General features: G+C 50.4%; 2 protein-coding genes across 2 annotated transcripts in view; both read right to left on the reverse strand.

The window, feature by feature from the left end:
* Positions 1-13,132, reverse strand: part of LOC124140220 (von Willebrand factor D and EGF domain-containing protein-like) — a 78,067-nt gene extending 64,935 nt beyond the window's left edge. The window contains exons 1-2 of the mRNA XM_046507663.2: positions 13,005-13,132; positions 10,578-10,667 (exon numbers count right to left, since the gene is read on the reverse strand). Of these exons, the coding sequence (XP_046363619.2) occupies positions 10,578-10,641 (64 nt within the window). The 5' untranslated portion in view covers positions 10,642-10,667; positions 13,005-13,132. The remainder of the gene's footprint in view (positions 1-10,577; positions 10,668-13,004) is intronic.
* A 1,183-nt stretch (positions 13,133-14,315) lies between these two features.
* Positions 14,316-16,001, reverse strand: LOC125379953 (coagulation factor V-like). Its single transcript, XM_048395868.1, has one exon. The coding sequence runs from the start codon at positions 15,999-16,001 to the stop codon at positions 14,316-14,318; it is 1,686 nt and encodes a 561-aa protein (XP_048251825.1).
* Between the last annotated feature and the right edge of the window lie 343 nt (positions 16,002-16,344).

Here is a 16,344-nt window from a genome sequence, read left to right on the forward strand (position 1 = left end):
TGGTGGTGGTGTATACTAGAGGTGGTGGTTTATTGTGGAGGTGGTCGTGGCTGGTGGAGTGGTGGTTTTTGGTGGAGATGGTGTTGGTGGTGTATGGTGGAGGTGATGGTGTATGGTGGAGGTGGTGGTGGTGTATGGTGGAGGTGGTGGTGTAGGGTGTAGGTGGTGGTGGTGGTGTATACTAGAGGTGGTGATGTATGGTGGAGATGGTGGTGTACGGTGGAGGTGGTGGTGGTGTATGGTGGAGGTGGTGGTGGTGTATGGTGGAGGTGGTGGTGTATGGTAGAGATGGTGGTGGTGTATGGTGGAGGTGGTGGTGGTGTATTCTAGAGGTGGTGATGTATGGTTGAGGTCGTGGTGTATGGTGGAGGTGGTGGTGTATACTAGAGGTGGTGGTGTATGGTGGAGGTGGTGGTGTATGGTAGAGATGGTGGTGGTGTATGGTGGAGGTGGTGGTGAATGGTAGAGATGGTGGTGGTGTATGGGTGGTGGTGGTGTATACTAGAGGTGGTGGTGTATGGTGGATGTGGTGGTGGTGTATGGTAGAGATGGTGGTGGTGTATGGGTGGTGGTGGTGTATGGTGGATGTGGTGGTGTATGGTGGAGGTGGTGGTGGTGCATGGTAGGGATGGTGGTGGCGTCTGGTGGAGATGGTGTATGGGTGCTGGTGGTGTATGGTGGAGGTGGTGGTGGTGTATGGTAGAGGTGGTGGTGGTGGTGTATACTAGAGGTGGTGGTGTATGGTGGAGGTGACCGTGTATGGTGTATGGTGGAGGTGATGGTGTATGGTGGAGGTGGTGGTGTATGGTGGAGTCGGTGGTGTATACTAGAGGTGGTGGTGTACGATGGAGGTGGTGTTGGTGTATGATGGAGGTGGTGGTGTATACTAGAGGTGGTGGTGTATACTAGAGGTGGTGGTGTAAGGTGGAGGTGGTGGTGGTGTATGGTGGAGGTGGTGGTGTATAGGTGGTGGTGGTGGTGTATACTAGAGGTGGTGATGTATGGTGGAGGTGGTGGTGTATGGTGTAGATTGTGGTGGTGTATGGTTGAGGTGGTGGTGGTGTATGGTGGAGGTGGTGGTTTTTTAGGTGGTCGTGGTGGTGGTGTATACTAGAGGTGGTGATGTATGGTGGAGGTGGTGGTGTATTGTGGAGGTGGTGATGGTGTATGGTGGAGGTGGTGGTGGTGTGCGATGAGGTTGGTGTATGGTGGAGGTGATAGTGTATGGTGTAGGCGGTGTATGGTGGAGGTGGTGATGTGTGGTGGAGGTGGTGTATGGTGGTGTTGGTGTTGTATGGTGGTGGTGGTGTATGGTGGAGATGGTGGTGTACGGTTGAGGTGGTGGTGGTGTATGGTGGAGGTGGTGGTGGTGTATGGTGGAGGTGGTGGTGTAGGGTGTAGGTGGTGGTGGTGGTGTATACTAGAGGTGGTGGTGTATGGTGGAGATGGTGGTGTACGGTGGAGGTGGTGGTGGTGTATGGTGGAGGTGGTGGTGTAGGGTGTAGGTGGTGGTGGTGGTGTATACTAGAGGTGGTGGTGTATGGTGGAGATGGTGGTGTACGGTGGAGGTGGTGGTGGTGTATGGTGGAGGTGGTGGTGTATGGTGTAGGTGGTGGTGGTGGTGTATACTAGAGGTGGTGGTGTATGCTGGAGGTGGTGGTGTATGGTGGAGGTGGTGGAGGTGGTGATGTATGGTGGAGGTGGTGATGTATGGTGGAGGTGGTGATGGTGTTGGGTAGTTGTGTATGGTGTAGTGGGTGGTGGTGTATTGGTGGTGGTGGTGGTGGTGGTGGTGGTGTATACTAGAGGTGGTGGTTTATTGTGGAGGTGGTCGTGGCTGGTGGAGTGGTGGTGTTTGGTGGAGATGGTGTTGGTGGTGTATGGTGGAGGTGGTGGTGTATGGTGGAGGTGGTGGTGGTGTATGGTGGAGGTGGTGGTGTAGGGTGTAGGTGGTGGTGGTGGTGTATACTAGAGGTGGTGATGTATGGTGGAGATGGTTGTGTACGGTGGAGGTGGTGGTGGTGTATGGTGGAGGTGGTGGTGGTGTATGGTGGAGGTGGTGGTGTAGGGTGTAGGTGGCGGTGGTGGTGTATACTAGAGGTGGTGGTGTATGGTGGAGATGGTGGTGTACGGTGGAGGTGGTGGTGGTGTATGGTGGAGGTGGTGGTGTATGGTGTAGGTGGTGGTGGTGGTGTATAATAGAGGTGGTGGTGTATGCTGGTGGTGGTGGTGTATACTAGAGGTGGTGGTTTATTGTGGAGGTGGTGGTGGCTGGTGGAGTGGTGGTGTTTGGTGGAGATGGTGTTGGTGGTGTATGGTGGAGGTGGTGGTGTATGGTGGAGTCGGTGGTGTATGGTGGAGGTGGTGTTGGTGGTGTACACTAGAGGTGGTGGTGTATGGTGTTGGTGTATGTTGGAGGTGTTGGTGTATGGTGTTGGTGGTGTTGGGGGTGTATGGTGGAGGTGGTGGTGTATGGTGGTTTCGGTGGTGTATGGTGGAGGTGATGATGGTGGAGGTGGTGGTGTATGGTGTAGGTTGTGGTGGTGGTGTATACTAGAGGTGGTGGTGTATGGTGGAGGTGGTGGTATTTGGTGGAGGTGGTGGTGTATGGTGGAGGTGGTGGTGTATGGTGGAGGTCGTGGTGTATAGTGTAGGTGGTGGTGGTGTATGGGTGGTGGTGGTGTATGGTGGAGGTGATGGTGTATGGTGGAGGTGGTGGTGTATGGTGGAGGTGGTGGTGTATGGTGGAAGTTGTGGTGTTTACTTGAGGTTGTGCTGTATGGTGGAGGTGGTGATGGTGGAGGTGGTGGTGTATGGCGGAGGTGGTGTATGGCGGAGGTGGTGGTGGTTTATTGTGGAGGTGGTAATCGTGTTTGGCCGAGGTGTTGTTAGGTGGTGGTGGTGTATACTAGAGGTGCTGGTTTATGGTGGATGTGGTGGTGGTGGAGGTGTATGGTGGAGGTGGTGTATGGTGGTGGTGGTGGTGTATGGTTGAGGTAGTGATGGTTGAGGTGGTGGTGTATGGTTGAGGTGGTGGTGTATGGTTGATGTGGGGTTGTATGGTGGAGGTGGTGATGGTGGAGGTGGTGGTGTATGGTGGAGGTGGTGGTTTATGGTGGTGGTGGTGGTGTATGGTGGAGGTGGTTGTATTTGGTGGAGGTGGTGGTGTATGGTGGAGGTGGTGGTGTATGATGGAGGTCGTGGTGTATAGTGTAGGTGGTTGTGGTGTATGGGTGGTGGTGGTGTATGGTGGAGGTGTTGGTGTATGGTGGAGGTGATGGTGGTGAATGGTGGAGGTGGTGGTGGTGGAGGTGGTGGTGTATGGTGAAGGTGATGGTGTATGGTGGAGGTGGTGGTGTATGTTGGAGGTGATGGTGGTGTATGGTGTAGATGGTGGTGGTGGAGGTAGTGGTGTAAGGTGGAGGTGGTGGTGTATGATGGACGTAGTGGTGAATGGTGGAGGTGATGGTGTATGATGGAGGTGGTGGTGTATGGTTGAGGTGGTGGTGTATGGTGGAGGTGGTGATGTATGGTGGAGGTGGTGGTGTATGGTGGAGGTGGTGATGGTGTAGGTGGTTGTGTATGGTGTAGTGGGTGGTGGTGTATTGGTGGTGTTGGTGGTGTATACTAGAGGTGGTGGTTAATTGTGGGGTTTGTGGTGGTTGTTGGAGTGGTGGTGTATGGTGGAGGTGGTGTTGGTGGTGTTTGGTGGAGGTGGTGGATTATGGTGGAGTCGGTGGTGTATGGTGGAGGTGGTGTTGGTGGTGTACACTAGAGGTGGTGGTGTATGGTGTTGGTGTATGGTAGAGGTGGTGGTGTATGGTGTTGGTGGTGTTGGGGGTGTATGGTGGAGGTGGTGGTGTATGGTGGTTTCGGTGGTGTATGGTGGAGGTGATGATGGTGGAGGTGGTGGTGTATGGTGTAGGTTGTGGTGGTGGTGTATACTAGAGGTGGTGGTGTATGGTGGAGGTGGTTGTATTTGGTGGAGGTGGTGGTGTATGGTGGAGGTGGTGGTGTATGATGGAGGTCGTGGTGTATAGTGTAGGTGGTTGTGGTGTATGGGTGGTGGTGGTGTATGGTGGAGGTGATGGTGTATGGTGGAGGTGGTGGTGTATGGTGGAGGTGGTGGTGTATGGTGGAGGTGGTGGTGTATGGTGGAGGTGGGGTTGTATGGTGGAGGTGGTGGTGTATGGTGGAGGTGGTGGTGTATGTTGTAGGTGGTGGTGTATGGTGGAGGTGGTGGTGTATGGTGGAGCTGGTGGTGTACGGTGTAGGTGGTGGTGGTGGAGGTGGTGGTGTATGGTGGAGGTGGTGTTTTGTGGTGGCGGTGGTGTATGGTGGAGGTGGTGTATGGTGGTGGTGGTGGTGTATGGTGGAGGTGGTGTATGGTGGTGGTGGTGGTGTATGGTGGTGGTGGTGGTGTATCGTGGAGGTGGTGTATGGTGGTGGTGGTGGTGTATGGTGGTGGTGGTGGTGTATGGTGGAGGTGGTGTATGGTGGTGGTGGTGGTGTATGGTGGAGGTGGTGGTGTATGGTGGAGGTGGTGGTGTATGGAGGAGGTGGTGGTGGTGTATGGTGGAGGTGGTGGTGTATGGTGGAGGTGGTGGTGTATGGTGGAGGTGGTGGTGGTGTATGGTGGAGGTGGTGGTGTATAGTGGAGGTGGTGGTGTTTGGTGGAGGTGGTAATCGTCGTGTTTGGCGGAGGTGTTGTGTGGATGTGGTGGTAAATGGTGGATGTGGTGTATGGTGTAGTGGGTGGTGATGTGTGTCTGTTACTTTATATTACTGGTCTTAAACATACCCATGTGATACTGCGTTACTTCCTTCCACCTACCTGTGTTGGTATGTTTAGGTTGTTTGGTGCATCTTCCCGAGTCAAGGGTGTTAACTGATTATGTAAGTCCAGTTTCCACCCTTGCCGAACTAAGCTGGAATTATTGAGTATTATTTTACCAACGAGTCGTTGCATGGTCCAATCAAAATCGTTTAACGAAATCAACATCCGGTTCGTAAACTGCCGTGCAGATTTCAGTTGATGGCACGATTTGCAAAGCACGTGGAACGCCGACTCGGCGTCCACAAATATTTTGCAAATCTTCTCATGTTTTTAATCAAGGTGCTCTCGTGATCAGATGCACTTCGCAAAGTAAGACCTGTCTTATTGCAATGTAGATTTTGATTATCGATCAGATCGTCTTCGCAGGGCGCAGCCATTTTGTTTTAAAGCAAATGATATTTAATGATATGAAAGGTGGAAACTGATTGGTCAATAATAGGAGGGACATACATGTAGAAGAGCCACTGGTGGAGCCACGATCGATCCCAGAAATTCCTTGTTCGGTAAGGGTGGAAACTGGACTTTTACAGTCAGTTAACTCCCTTGACCCGGGAAGATGAGTAATGTCCGCTGATTTTGACAGCCCGGACACAGTCGGACCGAACACAGATCAGACACTTCTGACAGAGACTATGTTGAGAATGTAGAGGGGAAAAGGGTTCACTTTGAGCACCGTGGTTTATTTAAATACCGCGATCTGAGACAATATAAATTGGTAAATAGGTAGATATATCACCAGTCTATAGATGTAAATACATTTGATGATACATCTGTGAGGTTTAATTTGATTTTGACAGCCCGGGTCAAGCCGGACCCAACACTTGTGAGACTATGTTCAGGGAATGTGGACATGAAATTCACTTCAATACGATGAACATTACAACGTGATATCTACTTAACGCTAGCCGACAGATGGAAATTTGTATCACGATAGCTAGACGTATTAGAAGTATACGTTTTAAATCCTATTTCGTTTAACGATTGCTCTTTTTCATATGGGTGTGTGGTAGTGCTGTGTGTCTAGTGATGAGTGATGTGAAGTGCCTATTAGTGTGTAGATGTGATGTGTGTCTGTCAGTGTGTAGCTGTGATGTGTGTCTGTTAGTGTGTAGCTGTGATGCGTGTCTGTCAGTGTGTGGGTGTGATGTGTGTCTGTCAGTGTGTAACTGTGATGTGTGTCTGTCAGTGTGTAGCTGTGATGCGTGTCTGTCAGTGTGTGAGTGTGATGCGTGTATGTCAGTGTGTGGGTGTGATGTGTGTCTGTCAGTGTGTAACTGTGATGTGTGTCTATGAGTGTGTTGTGGTGATGTGTGTCTGTCAGTGTGTAGCTGTGATGCGTGTCTGTCAGTGTGTGAGTGTGATGCGTGTCTGTCAGTGTGTGGGTGTGATGTGTGTCTGTCAGTGTGTAACTGTGATGTGTGTCTATCAGTGTGTAGCTGTGATGTGTGTCTGTCAGTGTGTAGCTGTGATGCGTGTCTGTCAGTGTGTAGCTGTGATGCGTGTCTGTCAGTGTGTGGGTGTGATGCGTGTCTGCCAGTGTGTAGCTGTGATGTGTGTCTGTTAGTGTGTAGCTGTGATGCGTGTCTGTCAGTGTGTGGGTGTGATGTGTGTCTGTTAGTGTGTAGCTGTGATGTGTGTCTGTTAGTGTGGTGTGGTGTGATGATGTGTGTGTGTTAATATGGTGTGTGGTAGTGAGGTGTGTCTGTTAGTGTTGTGTGGGGTGGTGAGGTGTGTCTGTTAGCGTTGTGTGTCGTGGTGAGGTGTGACCGTTAGTGTGGTGTGTGGCGGTGATATGTGTCTGTTAGTGTTGTGTGTGGTGGTGAGGTGTTTCTGTCAGTGTGGTGTGTGGCGGTGAGGTGTGTCTGTTAGTTTTGTGTGTGGTGGTGAGGTGTGTCTGTTAGTGTTGTGTGTGTTGGCGAGGTTAGTCTGTTAGTGTTGTGTGTGGTAGTGAGGTGTGTCTGTTAGTGTGGCTTGTGGTGGTAAGGTGTGTCTGTTAGCGTTGTGTGTGGCGGTGAGGTGTGTCTCTAAGTATGGTGTGTGGCGGTGAGGTGTCTGTCAGTGTTGAGTGTGGTGGTGAGGTGTGTCTGTCAGTGTGGTGTGTGGCGGTGAGGTGTGTCTGTTAGTGTTGTGTGTGGCGGTGAGGTGTGTCTGTCAGTGTGGTGTGTGGCTGTGAGGTGTGTCTGTTAGAGTGATGTGTGGCGGTGAGGTGTATCTGTTAGTGTGGTGTGTGGTGGTGATGTGCGTCTGTCAGTGTGGTGTGTGGCGGTGATGTGTGTCTGTCAGTGTGGTTTGTGGCGGCGATGTGTGTCTGTCAGTGTGGTGTGTGGTGGTGAGGTGTGTCTGTTAGCGTTGTGTGTGGTGGTGAGGTGTGTCTGTAAGCGTTGTGTGTGGTGGTAAGGTGTGTCTGTTAGCGTTGTGTGTGGTGGTGAGGTGTGTCTGTTAGCGTTGTGTGTGGTGGTGAGGTGTGTCTGTTAAATTGTGTGTGGCGGTGAGGTGTGTCTGTTAAATTGTGTGTGGCGGTGAGGTGTGTCTGTTAGTGTGGTTTGTGGCGCTGATGTGTGCCTGTCAGTGTGGTGTGTGGTGGTGAGGTGTGTCTGTTAGCGTTGTGTGTGGTGGTGAGGTGTGTCTGTTAGCGTTGTGTGTGGTGGTGAGGTGTGTCTGTTAGCGTTGTGTGTGGTGGTGATGTGCGTCTGTCAGTGTGGTGTGTGGCGGTGATGTGTGTCTGTCAGTGTGGTTTGTGGCGGCGATGTGTGTCTGTCAGTGTGGTGTGTGGTGGTGAGGTGTGTCTGTTAGCGTTGTGTGTGGTGGTGAGGTGTGTCTGTAAGCGTTGTGTGTGGTGGTAAGGTGTGTCTGTTAGCGTTGTGTGTGGTGGTGAGGTGTGTCTGTTAGCGTTGTGTGTGGTGGTGAGGTGTGTCTGTTAAATTGTGTGTGGCGGTGAGGTGTGTCTGTTAAATTGTGTGTGGCGGTGAGGTGTGTCTGTTAGTGTGGTTTGTGGCGCTGATGTGTGCCTGTCAGTGTGGTGTGTGGTGGTGAGGTGTGTCTGTCAATATGGTGTGTGGTGGCGAAGTGTGTCTGTTAGTGTGGTTTGTGGCGGTGATGTGTGTCTGTCAGTGTGGTGTGTGGTGGTGAGGTGTGTCTGTTAGCGTTGTGTGTGGTGGTGAGGTGTGTCTGTTAGCGTTGTGTGTGGTGGTGAGGTGTGTCTGTTAGCGTTGTGTGTGGTGGTGATGTGTGTCTGTCAGTGTGGTGTGTGGTGGTGAGGTGTGTCTGTTAGCGTTGTGTGGGGTGGTGAGGTGTGTCTGTTAGCGTTGTGTGTGGTGGTGAGGTGTGTCTGTTAGCGTTGTGTGTGGTGGTGATGTGTGTCTGTTAGCGTTGTGTGTGGTGGTGAGGTGTGTCTGTTAGCGTTGTGTGTGGTGGTGAGGTGTGTCTGTTAGCGTTGTGTGTGGTGGTGAGGTGTGTCTGTTAGCGTTGTGTGTGGTGGTGATGTGTGTCTGTCAGTGTGGTGTGTGGTGGTGAGGTGTGTCTGTTAGCGTTGTGTGTGGTGGTGAGGTGTGTCTGTTAGCGTTGTGTGTGGTTGTGAGGTGTGTCTGTTAGCGTTGTGTGTGGTGGTGAGGTGTGTCTGTTAGCGTTGTGTGTGGTGGTGAGGTGTGTCTGTTAAATTGTGTGTGGCGGTGAGGTGTGTCTGTAATAGGGTTTGTGGCGGTGATGTGTGTCTGTCAGTGTGGTGTGTGGTGGTGAGGTGTGTCTGTTAGCGTTGTGTGTGGTGGTGAGGTGTGTCTGTTAGCGTTGTGTGTGGTGGTGAGGTGTGTCTGTTAGCGTTGTGTGTGGTGGTGAGGTGTGTCTGTTAGCGTTGTGTGTGGTGGTGAGGTGTGTCTGTTAGGGTTTTGTGTGGCGGTGATGTGTGTCTGTTAGTGTTGTGTGTGGCGGTGAGGCGTGTCTGTCAGTGTGGTGTGTGGCGGTGAGGTGTGTCTGTCAGCGTGGTGTGTTGTGGTAATGTGTGTCTATTAGTGTTGTGTGTGGCGGTGAGGTGTGTCTATTTGTATGGTGTGTTGTGGTGAAGTGTGTCTGTCAGTGTAGTGTGTGGCGGTGAGGCGTGTCTGTCAATATGGTGTGTGGCGGTGAGGCGTGTCTGTCAGTGTGGTGTGTTGTGGTAATGTGTGTCTATTAGTGTTGTGTGTGGCGGTGAGGTGTGTCTATTAGTGTGGGGTGTGGCGGTGATGTGTATCTGTCAGTGTGGTATGCGGCGGTGAGGTGTGTCTGTCAGTATGGTGTGTGGTAATGATGTGTGTCTGTCAATATGGTGTGTGGCGGTGAGGTGTGTCTGTCAGTGTGGTGTGTTGTGGTAATGTGTGTCTGTCAGTGTGGTGTGTGGCGGTGATGTGTGTCTGTTAGTGTTGTGTGTGGCGGTGATGTGTGTCTGTGAGTGTGGTGTGTGGCGGTGAGGTGTGTCTGTCAGTGTGGTGTGTGGTGGTAAGGTGTGTCTGTTAGGGTTGTGTGTGGCGGTGTGGCGTGTCTGTCAATGTTGTGTGTGGCGGTGATGTGTGTCTGTCAGTGTGGTGTGTTGCGGTGATGTGTGTCTGTCAGTGTGGTGTGTGGCGGTGAGGCGTGTCTGTCAATATGGTGTGTGGTGGCGAAGTGTGTCTGTAAATGTGGTTAGTGGTGGTGATGTGTGTCTGTTGGTGTGGTGTGTGGTGGTGATGCGTGTCTGTCAATATGGTGTGTGGTGGCGAAGTGTGTCTGTAAATGTGGTTAGTGGTGGTGATGTGTGTCTGTCAATATGGTGTGTGGTGGGGTGTGTCTCTAAGTATGGTGTGAAGCGTTGAGGTGTGTCTGTCAGTGTGGTGTTTGGCGGTGAGGTGTTTCTGTCAGTGTGGTGTGTGGCGGTGATGTGTGTCTGTCAGTGATGTTAGTGGTGGTGATGTGTGTCTGTCAGTGTGGTGTGTGGCGGTGATGTGTGTCTGTTAGTGTTTTGTGTGGCGTTGATGTGCGTCTGTTACAGTGGTTAGTGGTGGTGATGTGTGTCTGTCAGTGTGGTGTGTGGCTGTGATATGTGTCTGTTAGTGTTGTGTGTGGCGGTGAGGTGTGTCTGTCAGTGTGGTGTGTGGCGGTGATGTGTGTCTGTTAGTGTTGTGTGTGGCGGTGAGGTGTGTCTGTTAGCGTTGTGTGTGGCGGTGAGGTTTGTCTGTCAGTGTGGTGTGTGGCGGTGAGGTGTGTCTGTTAGTGTTGTGTGTGGCGGTGAGGTGTGTCTGTCAGTGTTGTGTGTGGCGGTGAGGTGTGTCTGTTAGTGTGGTGTGTGGCGGTGAGGTGTGTCTGTCAGTGTGGTGTGTGGCGGTGATGTGTGCCTCTTAGTGAGGTGTGTGGTGGTGAGGTGTGTCTGTCAGTGTGGTGTGTGGCGGTGATGTGTGCCTCTTAGTGTGGTGTGTGGTGGTGAGGTGTGTCTGCTAGTGAGGTGTGTGGCAGTGGTGTGTGTCTGTTGGTGTCGTGTGTGGCGGTGATGTGTGTCTGTCAATGTGGTGTGTGGCAGTGATGTGTGTCTGTTGGTGTCGTGTGTGGCGGTGATGTGTGTCTGTCAATGTAGCCATCAAATACTGTTTCTCTTACCTTGAGTGCGTCTGTCAGTGTGGTGTGTGGCTGTGATATGTGTCTGTCACTGTGGTGTGTGGCGGTGATGTGTGTCTGTTGGTGTCGTGTGTGGCGGTGATGTGTGTCTGTCAATGTAGCCATCAAATACTGTTTCTCTTACCTTGAGTGCGTCCCAGGGTCAACAACTGGGCAGTGAGCATCATCACTCCAAACACACGCTGCATTGTTTCTGTGTTGCTTGAAACTTTTCCTGGAAAACCGGATTAAAATTTAACAAGTGTTATATTTGCTTAACATTTTCTTCTTAACTAACAGATTCTCGTACTTTTTAGGGTTTAGTCCCGTCCGGGATTCGAAAGTGTTTTCCCAAATATAGCACTTGTTACGTTTGACCGCTTTGTAAATGGCATTGAGTGGCAACTTTCGGTCATGGAAGCCGTACGAATTAACTCTTGTCTGAGGGGTGCACAAAGTACGTGATCTAGACTACCAGTCGTCGGACTTTCATTTTGAGGAAGCCTCGGTGGCTGAATGGGTTAGATCGCTGACATTGGGTGCTGGCGATTAGGTGCCTCAATCTGACAGTGTGGGTTCGAATCCTGGACGGGACTAAGCAATATATATGGCTGAAATAGATATCTAGTCTCCATACAAAAGTAACCGTCATTTCCGACCATAACGCTTTAGGGACTGGACACGTGACCCTCTTTGAAAACCATGCTATGTGTTTTAGAGTGAGTGAGTGAGTATGGTTTTACGCCGCTTTTAGCAATATTCCACAACGAACGCTTTAACCACTAGGCTACCCGGCCGCCCCTATGTGTTTTAGACATATGGAAAGCTCTTAGAAATGTGCATTCGACAGTGTCACTAAAATACACTAACCACGAAATTAATGACTTTATAGTCATTTGAAGTTATATAAATAGTAAATGTTGCGTTGATTTCTAACTGTCTAGCATTAACCCCTCATACTTCAAGACCAGTGGCGAAAACCCCTTACAGTATGGTATCTGCGGAAAGAACAGATCCTTGGTCGAAATATCAATACCCGCCGGAGAAAATAGCAGACAGGGTGTTAAAAAAAGAAAGCTGGCCGAAGTGCGGAATATTTCCCCAAATTGCAAATACATTTCGACATATTTAGGGTGTTACCTCAGTGGTACTAGAAACTAGTGTTAAACTCGTGTTTTGACTATTTCTAGGGATTTACCCGGGGAATTCCGAGACGACCTTATTTTTGAGAAATACTTGTAACCTCCGGCAGTCCCTAGGATAGAAAAGCAACAGGCCTCTCCTCTCTGCGGCATTTCATGAGCATATCAACCTGAACTCCACCATCAATTTAAACTCCCAAAACGTTTGCAGAACTCTCCGAACTGAGAATAACAAAACGTCACATCTGACGACTTTAAGCAATCCATACAAAGCCAATTTAGGAATGTTTTTCTGCCTGCAAGTGACCAGATTCCATTCATGACACGTCTTGTATTGAGGCACATGGGCGATACTGGTGATATATATGAATTAGGAGACTATGCTTATAAAATAGCCTATCTGCTATCAAACTTTTCAAACAGTGCGTAACATTAACAAAAGAGACAGGACGCACAGGATCTTCAAATAGAAAACGTCAGTTACAGCAATACGCAATTAAACGCAATATATTGTAAGAATATCAAAATGGTATCTGCGGGAAAAACGGGTACGGGTGGCCCAGTCGTCTAAGGCGACGCAATTCGTTGTGCAGAGTTGCGTCCCTTGGGCACGCCAGAAACCTATGATTGTGGGTGCGAGTCCCGGTTCGCCCCGATTATGTTTCTAGGTTTGTCAGCACCATACCCGTGCTCGTGGGTTTCACCGAAGTGGTAAACGTCTGAGACCTGCATCACTTTGGGCTTTCCTCCCACATTAAACTGACACGCCGCGATATAACTGGAATACTGTTAAAAGCGGCGTTAAACCCAACTCACTCACTCACGTAATGCCAATGAAACAGGTTTTTGTGTGTCAACAATGCGATTTTATCAACAACCTTTCTAACTGACATCTCGTACTGTTATTCATAACATTCCAGATGATTGGTATATAACATTTATCACAGTTATAGTTCATTTTTTTAAATATTAATGTTACTATTTCCATGGAAGTTTAATATTGGCCCTGGGGGCACGGGTGACCCAGCCGTCTAAGGCGCCACGATTCGCTGTGCAGAGATGCGTCCCTTGGGCACGCCAGAAACCTATGATAGAGGGTTCGAATCCCGGTTCGCCCCGATTATGTTTCTAGGTTTGTCAGCACCATACCCGTGCTCGTGGGTTTCACCGAAGTGGTAAACGTCTGAGACCCGCATCACTTTGGGCTTTCCTCCCACATTAAACTGACACGCCGCGATATAACTGGAATAATGTTAAAAGCGGCGTTAAACCCAACTCACTCACTGATATTGGCCCCATTGTCTACTGCATGTATACATGTTTATGGAAAGGGCATTTTAAGCTGGACAACATTTGTCTAATCTATTTGACCTTTTCATGCCAGAAAAATATGCTAAATTACAAAATACAATTGTAAGACTAGCACTTACCTAACACCAGGGTTAAGCTTCAAGCTCGACTGTCACTTCCTGCTTGGAAATGGCGGGAATGTGCTGTGCAAGGGTTGCCGCCACTTTATACAGCTCCACACACCCGGACCTTCGTGGGATGTAGTGCGGCAGCGGGAAATGAATCATCCTTCATCAGTTATCAGACTTTAGTACTATTTATCGAGAATGTTACATCCTAGAAAATAAAATCTTGCATTTGGATTTGTTTGTTTGTTGTTGCCGCACTCAGCCATATTCCAGTCATATGACGGCGGTCTGTAAATAATCGAGTATGGACCAGACAATCCAGTGATTGACATCATGAGCATCGATTCACACAATTGGGACACGATGACATGCATCAACCAAGTCAGCGAGCCTGACCACCCAATCCCGTTAGTCGCCTCTTACGACAAGCATGGTTGCTGAAGATCTATTCTACCCCATATCTTCACGGGTTTCTTAAGGGAAGTGTGAGTGAGTGAGTATGGTTTTAAGCCGTTTTTAGCAATATTCTAGCAATATCACGGCAGGGGACACCAAAATTGGGCTTCACACTTTGTACCCATGTCGGGAATCGAACCCGGGTCTTAGGCGTGACGAGCGAACGATTTAACCACTTGGCTGCTCGACCTCCCCTCTAAAGGGAAGAAGTCATAGAGGATAGATAATGTACCTCCGGAAACATGTGAAGTGGGGAAAGGAAACATTTTGTCGAGTGGCGTGTCTCTCATCTCACGCCACGCGTTGAGAGAAACAACAATTACAAATGTAACACATTCAAACGTAAATTCTCCCTATCTAAGGGCAGAGGCGTTTCACCACCCTTTGTAATTACGACTTAAAAAGTAGTTCCGAGTTTGCAGAATCTTTAAAAAATATAAACAAAAGAAATATATTTGAGGTCGCTCAAATATTTTACAATACAAAATCAACTTTAACAAAATATTTTGAAAAGCACGAAGCCGCTGTTGGAAGCGAAGTAATTCCCGCTGGTGAAGTAACAAAAATGGCACTTTGCGAAACGAACAGTCTCGATTGCCGAGTTAAATGAGAAATTTACAAACGGCAAGAAGCGATATTAACTCCATAAGTGACCATCTGTCATTATTTTGCCTTGTCAGTTTAGAACTAACGTAAAAAAGTCAACAGTTTGTGTATGAGGGACAGACACTTAACACTTGTATGGTGTTATGGAGCAGAGTGTAATGTCCACTGCAATGAAAATATCACGTTTCTCAACTTCAGGAAACTCTTTCACACTGGAGAAAATAACAAATTGTAATATTTTAATTGAATGTTTGAATGTTCTCACTGAGTAGGACGTGTTGACATACTGGACAGGGGTGTGTGGGACTTCAAAGTGGACAGAGGCGTGTGGGGCTTCATACTGGACAGGGGTGTGTGGGCCTTCATACTGGACAGGGGTGTGTGGGCCTTCATACTGGACAGGGGCGTGTGGGGCTTCATACTGGACAGGGGTGTGTGGGCCTTCATACTGGACAGGGGCGTGTGGGGCTTCATACTGGACAGGGGTGTGTGGGCCTTCATACTGGACAGGGGTGTGTGGGCCTTCATACTGGACAGGGGCGTGTGGGGCTTCATACTGGACAGGGGTGTGTGGGACTTCATACTGGACAGGGGTGTGTGGGATTTCAAAGTGGACAGGGGTGTGTGGGCCTTCATACTGGACAGGGGCGTGTGGGGCTTCATACTGGACAGGGGTGTGTGGGCCTTCATACTGGACAGGGGTGTGTGGGCCTTCATACTGGACAGGGGTGTGTGGGCCTTCATACTGGACAGGGGTGTGTGGGCCTTCATACTGGACAGGGGTGTGTGGGCCTTCATACTGGACAGGGGTGTGTGGGCCTTCATACTGGACAGGGGTGTGTGGGCCTTCATACTGGACAGGGGTGTGTGGGCCTTCATACTGGACAGGGGTGTGTGGGCCTTCATACTGGACAGGGGTGTGTGGGCCTTCATACTGGACAGGGGCGTGTGGGACTTCCTACTGGACAGAGGCGTGTGGGACTTCCTACTGGACAGGGGCGTGTGGGACTTCATACTGGACAGGGTCGTGTGGGACTTTATACTGGACAGAGGCGTGTGGGACTTCATACTGGACAGAGGCGTGTGGGACTCCATATTGGGCTGGTGACTGTGGGACTTCATACTGGACAGGGGCTTGTGGGACTTCATACTGGACAGAGGCGTGTGGGACTCCATACTGGACAGGAGCATGTAGGACTTCATACTTGACAGGGTCGTGTGGGACTTCATACTGGACAGAGGCGTGTGGGACTTCAAACTGGACAGAGGCGTGTGGGACTTCATACTGGACAGGGGCGTGTGGGACTTCATACTGGACAGGGTCGTGTGGGACTTAAAAAAAAAAAAATTCATACTGGACGGAGGCGTGTGGGACTTCAAACTGGACAGGGGCGTGTGGGACTTCATACTTGACAGGGTCGTGTGGGACTTCATACTGGACAGAGGCGTGTGGGACTTCAAACTGGACAGAGGCGTGTGGGACTTCATACTGGACAGGGGCGTGTGGGACTTCATACTGGACAGGGGCGTGTGGGACTTCATACTGGACAGAGGCGTGTGGGACTTCATACTGGACAGAGGCGTGTGGGACTTCATACTGGACAGGGGCGTGTGGGACTTCATACTGGACAGAGGCGTGTGGGACTTCATACTGGACAGAGGCGTGTGGGACTTCATACTGGACAGGGGCGTGTGGGACTTCATACTGGACAGGGTCGTGTGGGACTTCATACTGGACAGAGGCGTGTGGGACTTCAAACTTGACAGAGGCGTGTGGGACTTCATACTGGACAGGGGCGTGTGGGACTTCCTACTGGACAGGGTCGTGTGGGACTTCATACTGGACAGGGTCGTGTGGGACTTCATACTGGACAAGTGACTGTGGAACTTCACACTGGGCAGAGGCGTGTGGGACTTCACACTGGACAGGGGCGTGTGGGACTTCATACTGAACAGAGGCGTGTGGGACTTCACACTGGACAGGGGCGTGTGGGACTTCACACTGGGCAGGTGACTGTGGGACTTCATACTGAACAGGGGCGTGTGGGACTTCATACTGGACAGAGGCGTGTGGGACTTCATACTGGACAGGGGCGTGTGGGACTTCACACTGGGCAGGTGACTGTGGGACTTCATACTGGACAGGGGCATGTGGGACTTCGAACTGGGCAGGGGTGTGTGTGACTTCATACTGGACAGAGGCGTGTGTGACTTCATACTTGACAGGGGCGTGTGGGACTTCATACTGGACAGAGGCGTGTGTGACTTCATACTTGACAGGGGCGTGTGG

This window comes from Haliotis rufescens, unplaced genomic scaffold (assembly GCF_023055435.1).
Source record: "Haliotis rufescens isolate VD_foot unplaced genomic scaffold, xgHalRufe1.0.p SCAF_15, whole genome shotgun sequence".
NCBI classification, from domain to species: domain Eukaryota; kingdom Metazoa; phylum Mollusca; class Gastropoda; order Lepetellida; family Haliotidae; genus Haliotis; species Haliotis rufescens.

Excerpts from the sequence above, each read along its gene's own strand:
- LOC125379953 (XM_048395868.1), bottom strand. The coding sequence starts at position 16,001 with ATGAAGTCCCACACGCCCCTGTCCAGTGTGAAGTCCCACACGCCTCTG.